General features: G+C 48.3%; 1 protein-coding gene across 6 annotated transcripts in view; it reads right to left on the bottom strand.

Moving 5' to 3' along the window:
* The window catches only part of sox5 (SRY-box transcription factor 5), a 173,828-nt gene that overhangs the window by 25,110 nt on the left and 134,783 nt on the right, over positions 1-13,935 (bottom strand). For 5 of the 6 annotated variants that reach the window (XM_036517684.1, XM_036517685.1, XM_036517681.1 and 2 more), the window contains 3 exons: positions 11,724-11,896; positions 10,508-10,576; positions 358-484 (listed from right to left, as the gene is read on the bottom strand). In XM_036517684.1, coding sequence (XP_036373577.1) covers positions 358-484; positions 10,508-10,576; positions 11,724-11,896 — 369 coding nt within the window. The remainder of the gene's footprint in view (positions 1-357; positions 485-10,507; positions 10,577-11,723; positions 11,897-13,935) is intronic. The other variant, XM_036517682.1, reaches the window with a different exon arrangement.

Here is a 13,935-nt window from a genome sequence, read left to right as displayed (position 1 = left end):
CTAACCTTTTAACCCTTGCTCATATCTCATATCCTATATCCACACCCGTAACCCACACCCACACTCTACATGGCAAACAGCACCCCCACACCTCAACACCCCATGTCCCATGCCCCCACTCCATACCTCACATCCTGCACTTCACCCCTACACCCCACGCCCGTACCTCATCCCCATTCCCACCCTGCAGGCTTCTCATTAATACACCATACCCCACACCACACCCTACAGCCACACCCCAAACCTCACAGACACACACAAACCCCACACCCGATCCCCAATACATAAACCCCACACCTAGATGAAAGCTGAATGAAGACACTAGAGATAGAGAGAGAGGCTAGGAGGCAGACTCACTGCAGCCTGGCTTGTAGTTAAATCCTGGGGGCAGGAGAAAGCCCTGCTGGGCTGCAGCAGCAGCCAGTGTCCTCTGGTCTGGAGGGAACACAGGAATCATCAGGGGGGGCAACTGACCCTGGACCTGCTGAAAACCAGAGAGAGACAGAGAGAGAGAGCGGGAGACAGAGAAAGAGGTCGTTCATTCACACGCATGTATAACGCTGCAGTCTGGTTAATAAGGCAGTGAGAAAGTGACATTGCTTCTGGGGTATTGTTTTTGGGGAGGTCTGTATTCAGGCCCTTTTCTGACTTTTCTGATGGTCTTCATTACAAAACAGGACACTGCAGGTGTAGCGCATACTCGAGCTCACGGAATAGCAGCGCATGGCCACAGATTCTCTCAGCGACCGCATGCTCAAAAGACGCTCGCAGCAACCGTATGGCCACAGATGCCGACAGTGCCTTCACGGTCACAGATTTTCGCACCAACCGCACCACCACAGATTCTTACAGCGAGCGCATCTGGCGGTCAGAGAGCGCACTACCCGGTGCGGTCCTCGGTCTCGTACCCGCGGTTGCACCGCGTTCAGCGAGCAGGTCAGCGAGCGAGTCCGACCGCCAGGCTACTGACAAACACGCAGGGGGAACATCACGCAGGAACCTTCCGCACTCCCAACAGCTGGGCCTCTCTTTCTGTGGAGTGCTCGGCTCGGCATGGAGCCATCAGCCTTCACAAGGTTTCCAGGATTTCAAAAAAAAAAAAAAAAACGGTGACTTTGGCAAGAAGGGAGATTCAAACACAGACACAGAGAACTGGGAGACAGATGGTTCTACTGAGGAAGGCACTGCCAAAAACACAAAGACTCCAGAAGAGATGTGACTGGGAGAGGGAGTATATGTGGAGTGATGTTATCGGGAGTGAAAATGCGGAGTGTTGTTATTGAGGGTGTAAATGCAGAAAGTTGGTACCGAGAATGTAAATGCGAGAGTGATGTTATTGGGAGTATGAATATGAAGTGTTGAACTGAAAGTATAAATGTGGAATCTTGTTATTGAGAGTGTAAATGAAGTGATGTTTTTGAGATCATAAATGGGAGATGATGTTACGAATGTAAACGTGAAGTGATGGCTATGGGAATGTAAATGTGGCTGGATCTTATTGACAGAAAATTGATTTTGCCTGTGCAGATAAGTAAGAAAATGCCGGCCATTTTTATTCACCAGGTCTCAGTTAATTAGAAACCTCTTGCTTGATTGGACTTATTGATTAGATGCAGACTTGAATGGCATGTTGTGCCAGATGTCAATCAGCTGTCTCTAAAACCCTCAGGCTTGTGAAGCACCGGGTTCCTACCTTTGTACAGCTTACGATAAACCGCAAGGTATGCAGTGTATGTATTATAGGTAACATTTCTCATAAACATCTCCCACCCTCCTCTCCACCCCTACCTGTCTCTGTTTCATTGCCTCTTAAGCTCCTTCACTCTCACCCTCTCTATCTCTCTTTCATGCCCTCTGCTTTCTTCACCTTTTTCTATTTTGCCTCTCTTCCTACTCTCATCCTCTCTCTTCTTGCCTCTTCTGCTCCTTCTCCCTCCCCCCCTCTCCCTCCCTCCCTCAATCTGTCTCTCCCTCTCTCTTTCCCTCCTTCTCTCTCCCTCTCTCTGTCTCTCTCTCTCTCTCCCTCTCTCTGTCTGTCTCTCCCTCTCCCTCTCTCTCCCCTCCTCGCTCTCCTTCTCTCTCTCAGTCTGCCTCTCTCCCTCCTTCTCACTCCCTCTCTCTCTCTGTCTGTCTCTCCCTCTCCCTCTCTCTCCTCTCCTCTCTCTGTCTCTCTCAGTTACAGCAGTAATGACCCTGCTCTGTCTCCCTCTGCCTGCTCCCCAGCCCGCAGCCAAACACTATAATCACACGATCACTGCACAGGGAATAGTGGGATTCAAACATTTGTTTTCAACCACACAATAATTACACAACAATTTGGGTTAACCATAAATGCCATGTTGCCTACACAGTGATCAGAAGGTAGAGGCCTTTTATTGTTCAGCTTAAACAGGCCCCCCGTGGAGTGTAATCACAGACACAACAGTGTTCTTCCTTCTTTCAGGATTAATTGGGCATATGTTGTGCTGTGGTTAGCTCTACTGGGCACAAGATGTACTGTGGTTAGATATATTGGGCAGGTGCTGCATTGTGGTTAGATCAACTGGGTAGAAGTGCTGCCGTGTGGTCAGCTGTATTGGACACACGCTGCACTGCGATTGGCTGCGTCTGGTTGTGTCCCTGTTTGCACTGTTAAGCCATACTGCAGGCACCGCCTCCCTGGACATATTTTACTCCCTGGAGTAATAAATGCATGGAATAGTTCACTACTGTTCCATGTGGAGGAAGCAGAGACCCTTACAGTCCTCAAGACCAGGCTTGACACAGTGCTAGATATAGGCTAGCCTGAAGGCAGAAAGAGGGGCCCAATTGGGCAGAGTAGCCCGTTATGTTAATATGTTACATATATAATAAATATGTTCTACTGTTCTTTTGAATGCAGGAGGTGTGTGCGTTGTGTGGAAATTTGTCATTTGGAGTCGATATGAGACAATCAAAAAGAGCCAACCATGCCGTCTCCCCTTCGAAACCATCACATTTCCTCTCTGAAAACCTCCAGAATGCAAAAAAAAAACCACATATAAACGATTTGGTCTCGCTCTTGCTGCACAGTGCAGCCCACCGCTGAGTTACAAGGCAGACGTGCTACCGAGCCCCGCTCTAAGCGTAACGGCCCCTCCCCAGCTCCTTTCTGCTGACCACAGAGTCTGACACATCAGCTGCTAACAGTCAGAGCCCATTACATCGCTTTGCCTAGCAGCGCTGTCATGCCCCAGATCATGCATTCACATAAAAACATAATGCTGGAACTAGAAAATAGAAGCCAGATACTGTCCCGGGTTGGTGTGTTAAGACCAGTTATCTGAAAATATACGCAGTTAAGAAACAAATTCAACAGAAATTAGTGGGGAACCATGTGTGGGAAATAACGATCCTCCTCTCAACAACTACGACAGGGGACAAGACTTCTCTGCACAGACTAAATGGGGATTAAGACTCTTCTACGGAAATGTACTGGGATGTGGGAAGGCTGCATATTTTGGTGAGAACAGCTGGCGAGCATACATGAGCAGGGGCATCCCACAATTCCTCTCTTTCATTAGAGGAAGTTTTGGGACTTCACTGGAAGGCCCAAGGCTGCAGGCTTTATACGGAAACAGGGATTCCTGACACCTCGCCCACCCTGCTCATCCTTCACATTTAGCCTTTGCCCTGGAATACTCTGGACAATAGCACCAACTCCATCTGTCAGCTCTATTAAAACCCAGATAATCCCACTACAACAGCTGGGCACTGAATTCCATACTGCCTTTTTTCTCTCTCTCTCTCTCTCTCTCTCACACGCGCACATACACACACACACACACACACACACACACACACACACACACACATTCACATACCTCCTCACACAGACACAGACACAGACAGACAGGCACACACATGCACAATCACAATCACAATGTCTCTTTCTCTTTCTCTATTTCACACACAGACAGACACAGACACCCTTCCTCCCCCTACAAGCACAACTGGCTGGTGTGTGTATGTGGGGGGGGTCAGGTCAGGAAGTGAGGCTGAGGGTGTAATGGGGACCATATGGGCATAACAAGCAAACCCAACAAAACTACCCATTCACCTCCTCCACACCCCCATCAGTCTGCCCCCAAAGTAATTACACATGGGAAATGACACACTAGGAAAATGAGAGAAGGACTCAAAACAGTACTCTTCAAGGACAAGACCATAGCCAGGAGAACTGAGGTCTTGGTTTTTTTTTTTCATAAGAGTGAGCGAATTCCTGAAATTGTTCCAGCTCTTTCTTCAAGGTGAGAGAAGCCACCGGACAGTGTATTATAGTTCCACCTCGATCACAGCTCCATCTCTATTACGGCTCCACCTCCAGCTCAGCTCCACCACCATCACAGCACCCCTTCGTAGCTCAGCCTCCATCAATGAAACACAGCAGACTTCATCTCAAAGCTACAACCAAAGTTGTGCGGGAATTTGGACCAGAATCAGAATGAATGTCGCGTTTCTGTCACTTCCGTATGAGAACAGACAGAGAGAATGACACAATGAAGCGCTCAGAGAGGGAGTTCTGAGAGTAGCGAAGCCAAACTATACTGCTCCGCTTTAAGATCTAATGTAAAGAACACACGGATCTGAAGGAGAGAGAGAGAGAGAGCGGCCCCGGCGTAAAGAGAAAACGCAGATCTAACGTAGAGGGAACGCCGATGGAACATAATGAGAACAGCCATTGAAAGCACTCTTCATGTGGGAGAGTAAAACCTGAAGGAAACACAAACGCTGCATATTCAACATCCCTCTAATCAGCCTCTCAGAAACAACAAGTAAAACTGGCATAAAAGCAAACGCCAGAGGAGGAAAACTTTTCTTCATGACTTTCATTAGAGGTAAAAAAAAAAAATGGAGAAAAAGTGGAAAGTTGGCAGCGAACTGGCTCTGCATCGTTCGCCAGGCGGCACAGCTTGAACTTAAAGCTTTTTGAACATAATGAAGATGTGCTGATAATTAACATATGTAGTGTGAACAGGTTTGCTGGCACCAGAGAGTGAAAACTCCAAGGTAAAGTTATTATTAGGGAGTAATTAGCTCTGTGAACTAAATGAGTGGAACAATAGCTGCCAGCATTGACAATATGGCTAACATCTGACTGCGCGAAAAAATAGCGCGGTAAAGTGTGGGTCCCACAGCTAGAATCTGTTCAGAACCATATGCTCAAGCAATTAATGCAGAACCTCCCTGACCTATTGTTGAGGAGGGGACACGCGGCCATATAACCAATAACTAATCTGAGCTGGAGAGTGCTGTGTACAGTATACACAGTGCTGGCTGTAAAAAACACTGTTCTCTACACTCAGGCAGGCATTAAGCTTGGGCAGAGTGCCTCCTGTTGTAGGCTGGTATTAATATGGGCTGAGCAATTCCCCTGTTTGAGAGGGTCTGTCTGTGACTGTTCGGTAGCCTGGGTCTCCCCGCCGTAAGAGGAGTGTGTTGGAGTGCATAATCCTGTCTAATCCCTCCCCTGCAGAAGTCTCCAGCTCTGCCGGTTTACACAGGGATTCATTACTCATTTACACCTGGGAGACTCTTTCGGCACAAAGAGAACCGAAGCGTTTATTGAGCTGAAACCCCTGGCTCCTCACTAACGCCATCTCTCACAGACTCCCAGAGGAAGCAGGTAGAAGGAGGATCCTCATTTTAAGAGAGTCCCTCTGATTGCCTTGGGATCAAACACGGCGCCGATAGCTACGTTGCAAACTACACGCTGGCCCTCTACACTCTTGATCAGGTGGCTGCTTCATGTCACTGAGAGGGTTATCAAGTGAGAAAGAGTTCAGTGGCTGAGTGCAAACGAAAAACCACCCCTTTGGGTCACACTTCAGCAACAGAGGTCTGTTACCCATTTAGACCAGGGCTGCAATTTCAGTTATGCTGGCAACCATGACAGACTGAGCATCTTCCATTTTACCTCACCTTGGAAAACACCAAAGGAGGATTCATGTAAGGTTAAAAATCCACAGAGATTTCACTTAAACCCTTACCTTAATGGGAAAATAAATGGTAAGTTACTGATTTAAGAATATGTTTGGTTTGGGAAGAGTGAGGCATAAATATGAGTTATGCCCTCCCTTTATGTAAAATACATAAAGGGGGAAAAGCAATCATTGGTTTTCAAAAGGTAAAGTTTTAATAGAGTCATTAAATCCAAATCCAATAGTCATTAAATACAAATTCAATCGTCATTAAATACAAATTTTTGCAGTCATTAGAGCAATTCATTTCATTCTCTGTTGGCACTGATTGAAACCACGATTACAAAAAAAACTTCACCATTGAAAATAATATTTTGTTAAAATACCGTGATAAACAAATGAACGTACGCTTGTGGGGTTATGCTTTTGGCACTGCCACCATTGTAGCTGCCCTCTACAATGGTGAGCGAAATGTAACGATAAAGCACAGAATTGTGGGAAAAAATGCAGACAGCATTTTTGCCAACTTGCTGGAAGAGCGCACTGAGCCTGCCAGTTGCGCACTTATGCACTTGTAGACGAGGCACTGAGACAGACTTGGCGGGCAGCTTGCGTTTGCAAGTGTGTGCAGACGGATTGGGCGAGAGGCGTGCAGTTTGGAAGAGAGCCTTTGTACACAACTGTATGTCTCATACGTTTCAGTGCAAGCCTGGCCCACAACAAGAACCCCCCGACAACCACATTAAGGCGCACTGGTTCCTAATAATTTTGGTTGGTGGGTGGGGAGAAGGGGCCGTTTTAATAGTGGTCATATTCACAGGAACATCAACGTCTGCGCGTGCGTTCTCTCCATGCAGAAACGTTGAAAAGAAAAGTCTGCGACACCTCACCAGAGATGCACCACAACAGCAGACGGCGTGAGGTGAAGGCAGGGAGTGACCGGGCAGACGGACCAGGGGGGAAGGGTTAAAGAGACGGACAGGATGCTGGAGGAGACTGACGCAGCGAGACACGCCATGCTCCTTGGTCACGCAGGGACAGGCAGACAAAGAGATGTTTTTCTTTATCTGACGCAGCAGGAGGGAAACATGTTGCACTTGCGCAACGCGCTGGGCTAATACTCCCCCCGTTTCCCCCTTCGCTGCATATTTTCCACTCTTTTACGTAAACGCCCTTTTCATGCGGCAAGGGCACCTTTGGCTGATTAGCTCGTAATGGAATCAAGTGGCGAGTTAGCAGCACACCGACTGGCTTTTATTAGCCATCGATTAGGAGTGAGAGCTGTGTGTGCGTCAGCCGCAGCCCGTAGGTGGGCATAGCTTTGTGCCCATCTGCTCGCCTGTGTCCTTCCTCAAATAGCTCCATTAGCTGGCAGCCGCATGGACCTGAGAGGAGCCTTCCATGTGTCATTAAGCGCCAGTCACTTATGTAACAGACATTGCGAGAGGGGGTGGGGGGGTGGAGGGGGTGAAGGGGTGGGGGGGGGGAGCAATCTCTACCCCTCTTTCCCTCCGCTGCGCCCGATGCTCCCCTCCATCTCTCCCCACCTTTCCTCGTCTATCCGTACTGCCCCCCTCTCTGTATCTGCCCATCTCTCCCCCCATCTCTTTCCCTCTCTTTGTTTCTCCCTGCCTCTCTCTCTCTTGCCCGCTCTCGCTTTTCTCTTTCACTAACACAACAGGTACGTCTGCACTCAATCATTCAATATTTTAAATTTCGCATCTAAAAATGTCACAGTGTGGCGCAAAGGGTAGTTAGGCGCATAATCTGGGTTTATTGTGCTCTAATGGAGTTCGCAGGCCCATATGTAACAGGAATGACATATATTGCGATGTAATGAGGCAATTGGACCTGTATCTAGCGTAATTCTGATGTAATGCGCTACTTAGGCCCATAAGTAGCACGTATTGCGATATAACAGAATACTTAAACTTATATGCAGTGTACATTGTGATGTAACTCAGGGATGATGTGGCCACAGTAGGTTGGGAGCACAGTCTATAATGAGAGACTGTGTGTGCTCAGTCAGAAATGGTGGAGCCATTTTCACGCACTACTTTACAAAACAAGTAAAGGGAAATGATGATGAAGAACACAAATTCGGTTAATTTCTGTTTAATATGACAGATTAAGCAATTAAAAGGCCAACTGGGTTAGAAGTGTGTTGACTGCTGTTCTACCATTGGGTGCTGTGGTGCAGCTGGGTTTTAACAGAAAGAAACAGCTTAGAGTCCTGAGGAGGTGGAGACACTCAGCAAATGAGTTCTATTGAGTTACAGTGCAGGGATATAGGATAACGTGTGGATTTTCTGTAGAACACTGTTACCCCAAGCCGCCTTCCTGTCTCCTGCCTTATAAGATGAAGCATCAGGATGGTTAGGCTTACTCAATCTGCTTTGTTTTGGTTAATAATGTGGTAATGCTGTTGAGGTAAATAGTTTACTTTCTGCCTCAAATTAGCCGCTGGTCCACGGAGACCTGGCGGTCCTTTTTAGTGGTAGTGAAGCACGACATGGAGGCCCTTTATCAGAGCAGAGGATCCATGACAAAGTGCACAACTAAAGTATCGTGACTGTGGCCGTGGCAAAACCTCTCATTGTGAGTTCAGTAAGAAGCATCACATGAAGCATTTGAATAGCGAGGGTATCACAGTGCCACACAGAGATAAGGAGGGAGCGAGAGAGACAGAGGGAAGATCTACCGGCAGTCCTCTGAGCAGAGATAATGACTTTAGGACATCTACAACACTGAGGTAGGAACCACAAAAAGGCTTCTGTACAAAGGTAAGTGGTGACGGTTCACGCAAAGATAGGGAGAGACAGCGTTTCTGTAGACATGCAAGACAGATAATGTTTCTGCAAGAGTAGAGGTAAGGAGAGACAGATAGTGTTTCTGCAACACAGAGGTTAAGGAGACACAATGTGTCTGTGGATGTAAGGAGAGACAGACCAGGTTTCTGCTGTTGTAAGGACCAATAGATGGGGTCTCTGTAACATGGAGGTTAAGAGACAGACAATGTTTTTTAGTTGTAAGGAGAGACACACAATGTTTCAGTGACAGGGAGGTAAGGAGAGGCAGACGTTGGCAGATGTTTCTGTAAAGGTAAGGAGAACCTAACATGATTCTTGCGCAGGCAGACCGCGGGAATCTGCTCCCAGCGATAATCACTCGATGAAAAATTCAATAGCTGTAGAAATATTAGTCTTGTTAAATGTGGAAGATGTTTAATAGATGAGTTGTGTGTTATGATTTGTCCCCTCAACCCTTTCTTCATGCTCCAAAATCTCTGCAGGTGTTCTCTTTTTATACGTAGAAAAAAAATCATCAGAAAAAAAAAGCCCCTTCACGACGGTCGGCGGCGGCAACGCCGGGGGGTCTTATGGGAGAGCATCTCTCTGAACGGTTTAATTAAAATGAAAGTGAGTTTTGGGATGGCTTGGCACCCAGGAGCATGTAGTCACGTGGCCAGGGACAGAAGTGGGGGGGGGGGCAGGATAGAAAAGGGTGCCTATTTAAAAGTGTTTGTGTGTTCAGAGTTACGGCCACTGCTAAATACAAGCTGTGGACTGAGGCCCAAACAAGGGATGCGACCCAGTTTTCTATATTTCACCATGTGAGAGCAAAGAATAGAATCATCAGATGACTTAGTCATTAAACAGCCCATTCAAAACAGATCTTCACAGACATGTATTATAGTCTAGGCGGAATATATCTAAACTGTCAGCATCAATGTTTCACTCTTTCCACAGAGGAGTTTATTGTCATGGGAAAGTATACATGGATGAGGCATGAATGTAGGATTTATTAAAATTTCCTCAATGATTCATCCTGTGTATTTATGGGTACTTTTTAGGAATTGACCCTGGGTAGTGGAGACGCAATCACTAGATTTTTATAGTCTATAGTCTTTATAGATGATTTCTGTACTGTTCAGGTGAGTGACTCTCTTGTTTGTAGTTTTTATAGATGATTTCTGTACTGTTAACGTGGGTAACTCTCTCTGGGAGACACCATAGTTCTGTACATCCTGATGATGTGAGGAGATGTGTCTCTGTGAGTGGTGAGGAAATAAACTCTCACACACATACACACACACAAACACACACATGACATCAGCCTTCCTCAGCCCGGTTGTTGATCTGTGGACATGAAATTGGGGGAATGAATGTGGTGCGTCAGATCTCTCTCTCTCTGGCTCTCTCCCTGAGCCCGTCCCTCGTGTCCCGCCGCACACTCGCTGGCCCTATCTGGGAGCCATGCTGCTCAGCTCGGAGAGGGAGGCCTGTCGCACAGACAGCAGTAGCATGGCTGCCATCCAGCGCAGAGAAGCTGTCTCAGTGGGACTCTTGCTTACTGGCCAAAGCCTTGCACATCCACTGCCTGGAGGACAGGGTCCCTCTCGAGGCAACTCGTTCCCGCTGACTTCATTAGCCAAACTCGTCCCTTCACCCCTCCCCATACTATCCCATCATTCCTTGGTATTATTCAAGGGGACAAAGGAACAAAAAACACTGCAGATTCTAATACACACACACACACATACACACACACACAGAGTTAAGACTCACCTGGATCTGCTGTTGCAGAAGGTTGATTTTGTGCTGCTGCTGGAGGAGTTGCTGCTGCTGTCGAGCAATCTGTGAGAAGAACACAAGTGTGAGGAGGTCTGCACGCACTTTCTGTGAGCAACGTCGTGCCATCACAGAGGACAGACTCACACCTGTGCCTTTCATATGAACAGACACGCTTATGCATTTCAAACTTAGGGTTACTGCGGAGAATGAGGTAAAAAGAAAACTCCTGACAGGGCTCTCTGTGCAGCCTCGCTGGGTTCCCTCTCCAAAGCTGCACTCCCACCACAGCAGAGTACGAGGCAGATCCCTGGCAGCCTCCTGTCTGCAGGGAGTCTGCTGCACCTCCATCCGCTCCACCGCCACTCCCAGCATGCCCCACTTCAGTCCTCTGCTGCTTTACTTTGTTAAAGGTTGCCTGGGGTGGATATTTAGCAGGCCCAGAACTCCCCCTTTCCCCTCATTCCCCATACCCCTTCTAAGATCAAACCTCCCCCTGCCTTCACACACCCTCCCTTGTCCTCACTGCAGAAGCCCTCATCCCTTACACAGAACATACTCTCACCGTTCTCCAGCCCTTACACAGAACATACTCACTCTGTAGTCCAGCCCTTACACAGAACATACTCTCACTCTCCTCCAGCCCCTACACAGAACATACTCACACTGTCCTCCAGCCCCTACACAGAACATACACCATCCTCCAGCCCCTACACAGAACATACTCACACTGTCCTCCAGCCCCTACACAGAACATACTCTCACCGTCCTCCAGCCCCTACACGGAACATACTCACACTGTCCTCCAGCCCCTACACAGGACATACTCTCACCATCCTCCAGCCCCTAGACAGAACATACTCACACTCTCCTCCAGCCCCTACACAGGACATACTCTCACCATCCACCAGCCCCTAGACAGAACATATTGTCCCCATCTGCACCCTCCTACCTTGAGCAACCCCCCCCCCCAAAACACACACACTCTCCCTTCCACAAAAGCCTCTCATCCTTACCCAGAATATACTCACAACACTCCTGCCCCCCAATACTCTCTAGTCATTACCTGGAGCTAACTCTCATAGCTTCTACCTTCCCACTTTCCTCCCTCCCCACCACTAAAGCTCCCAGGCCATATCCCCCAAATATCTCCAACTATCTCCCTAGTCCTACTCCCCTACACACCCCCCCACCTCCACACCCCCACACTCACCTGCTCCTGCTGCTGCTTGGCCAGCTCCATCTGCTGCCGCTGCTTCTCCATCTGCGAGGCGGCCAGCTTCTTCTGCTCCTCGTGGGCGGCCAGGAGCTGCTCCCTCAGGCTGGTCAGCTGCGTGATCATGCCCATCAGCTGACGCTCCTTCTCCGCCAGGCTGTCCGGGGTTCCTGTCAGGGAGCGCGGGTCAGAACCCCCCGTCAGAACAGAACCCGTCACCCACGAGTCACGACGCAGGAGAAACACAGGGCCGGGCGGCGCACCGGCTACAGCTATGCGGTGCAGTTCTGTGCCGCCAGGAGTCCACCTCACGCCTCCCTCAACCCGGGCCTCTCACTTGTTTGCTCTCACGTCTGCGGTCCTCTGGCGGCAAATTTAGCATTTTGCGACCTCTGACCCCGCAGGGCTCACAACACATGCTGACCGTTGAACTTCTGCCATTCCTCAACCAGTGACTGAGCCCAGAGACTGGGAGGAAAACAGCAACTTACTTACAGGATGTGACCGCTACAGCCAGGCCCTGCTTCAGGGACCTGTGCTTTTGTTATCTTTAAGTACCTTTGCGTTTGATATCTCTATGTACATGTCGGTTTGCTATCTGTGGGTATGTAATGGGTAGTTATCTTCAAGATACCTGTAAGTTTATTGTCTTTAGCTATGTGAAGCTTTGTTCTCTTTGGCCACACGTAGGTCCTTTATCTTAAGGTAAGTGCAAATTTGTTATCTTCTGATACGTGTAGGTTTGTGACCTTTGGATAAGTACAGTTATACCATTTTTCTACTTTTGTGCAGACACTGTGCAGATGTATTGTAAGAGAATAGGTCTATATGTACTAAACAAACTGGTCTTGAGAGATGCAGGGTAAAGCCACATGGCAAATTACAAATGACAAAAGCATTTGTCTGGAAATGTGTGTGAGCTTGTGTTCATGTGTGTGTAGGAGTGGAGTATGTGTGCGAGTTGTGCTATAATATGTGTATGTGTGTGTGCATGCGTGAGTGCATGTGGCGTGCGTCTGTGTGTGTGTGTGTCTGAGAGTACACGTGTGTGTGTGTGTGTGTGTGTGTGTGTGTGTGTGTGTGAGCCCCTGTGTCTCAGTAATACAATTCTCCATTGTCCTCCAGCTTCTCCCCAAAGCAGGGCTACATTCCTTAACAGCAAAAACACATGAAGAAGGAGGGGGGGGGGGCGGAGTCACCACAAGTGACCTGACCCCTGACCTCACAGGAAGGTGAGAGTGAGATCCATTTGTCCCCCGAGGGTCACCCGGTGCACCCCCCCCCCCAAACACACACACACACACACACACACACCTCACTGTTAACAATGGACAATAAAAGTAACTGTCCCAGCAGCTCCAAGACCCCAGCGGCTGTTTAAACAGCTCGCTAGCCAGGCTGTCAGGTGGGGGTGCAGGAGAGTCAGGGAGACCGGGGAGGGGATCAAAGCCAGCGCTTTCACACTGGCCAATTGTGGAGCTGGCAGGGGGAGGGAGGGGGTGGTTTTCATGGTGAGGTGGTGGAGAGAAGGCCCTGGCGCTTTTTTCCCACTGTGTCTCATGTCTCCGCGTAAATATCCCTCAAACCCCACCCCACACAGGGAGGCGGGCAAATATTCTTCATGTAGGGAAAATACCCCAAAAATATCAACCCACAGAGGAGCAGGAGGAAAATATCCTTTCCTCTTCGTAAATATCCCTTTTGTGGGGTAAATACCGCTCATGTACTGCTCCAGACCTCAAACATGTGAACACACACACACACACACACACACACACACACACACACAAACACACACACACACACACACACACACACACACACACACACACACACACACACACACACTCCATCAATCATGGGTGATGTTTTTCACCTCCGCTCCTGGAACCTCAGCAATGAATCAATAAGTGGTTTCCTGCTCTTGCAAACATCCTTAGGCAGGTTACATAACCAGGCGCACACCACATCCCACAGTAATTAACCAATTTGTAACAATGTAATACTTGTCAAGAACCCCTCCAAACTAATTAATGACTAGGCTTAACAGATAACTCCCCATTGCAACAACACACCAGAAAAGAACAGAGGAGAAAAGAGAAAGAAAAAAACAGAGCCAAGGGCATTCTGATTTTCATTACGCTTCCTGTTTTCAGCCGTTACACTCAGAACAGAACTCGTACACAAGTCTGCTTGCGTACCAGTGCTG

Source organism: Megalops cyprinoides, chromosome 23 (genome assembly GCF_013368585.1).
Source record: "Megalops cyprinoides isolate fMegCyp1 chromosome 23, fMegCyp1.pri, whole genome shotgun sequence".
In the NCBI taxonomy this organism is placed as follows: Eukaryota; Metazoa; Chordata; class Actinopteri; order Elopiformes; family Megalopidae; genus Megalops; species Megalops cyprinoides.
This window is presented reverse-complemented; position numbering and strand designations above follow the sequence as displayed.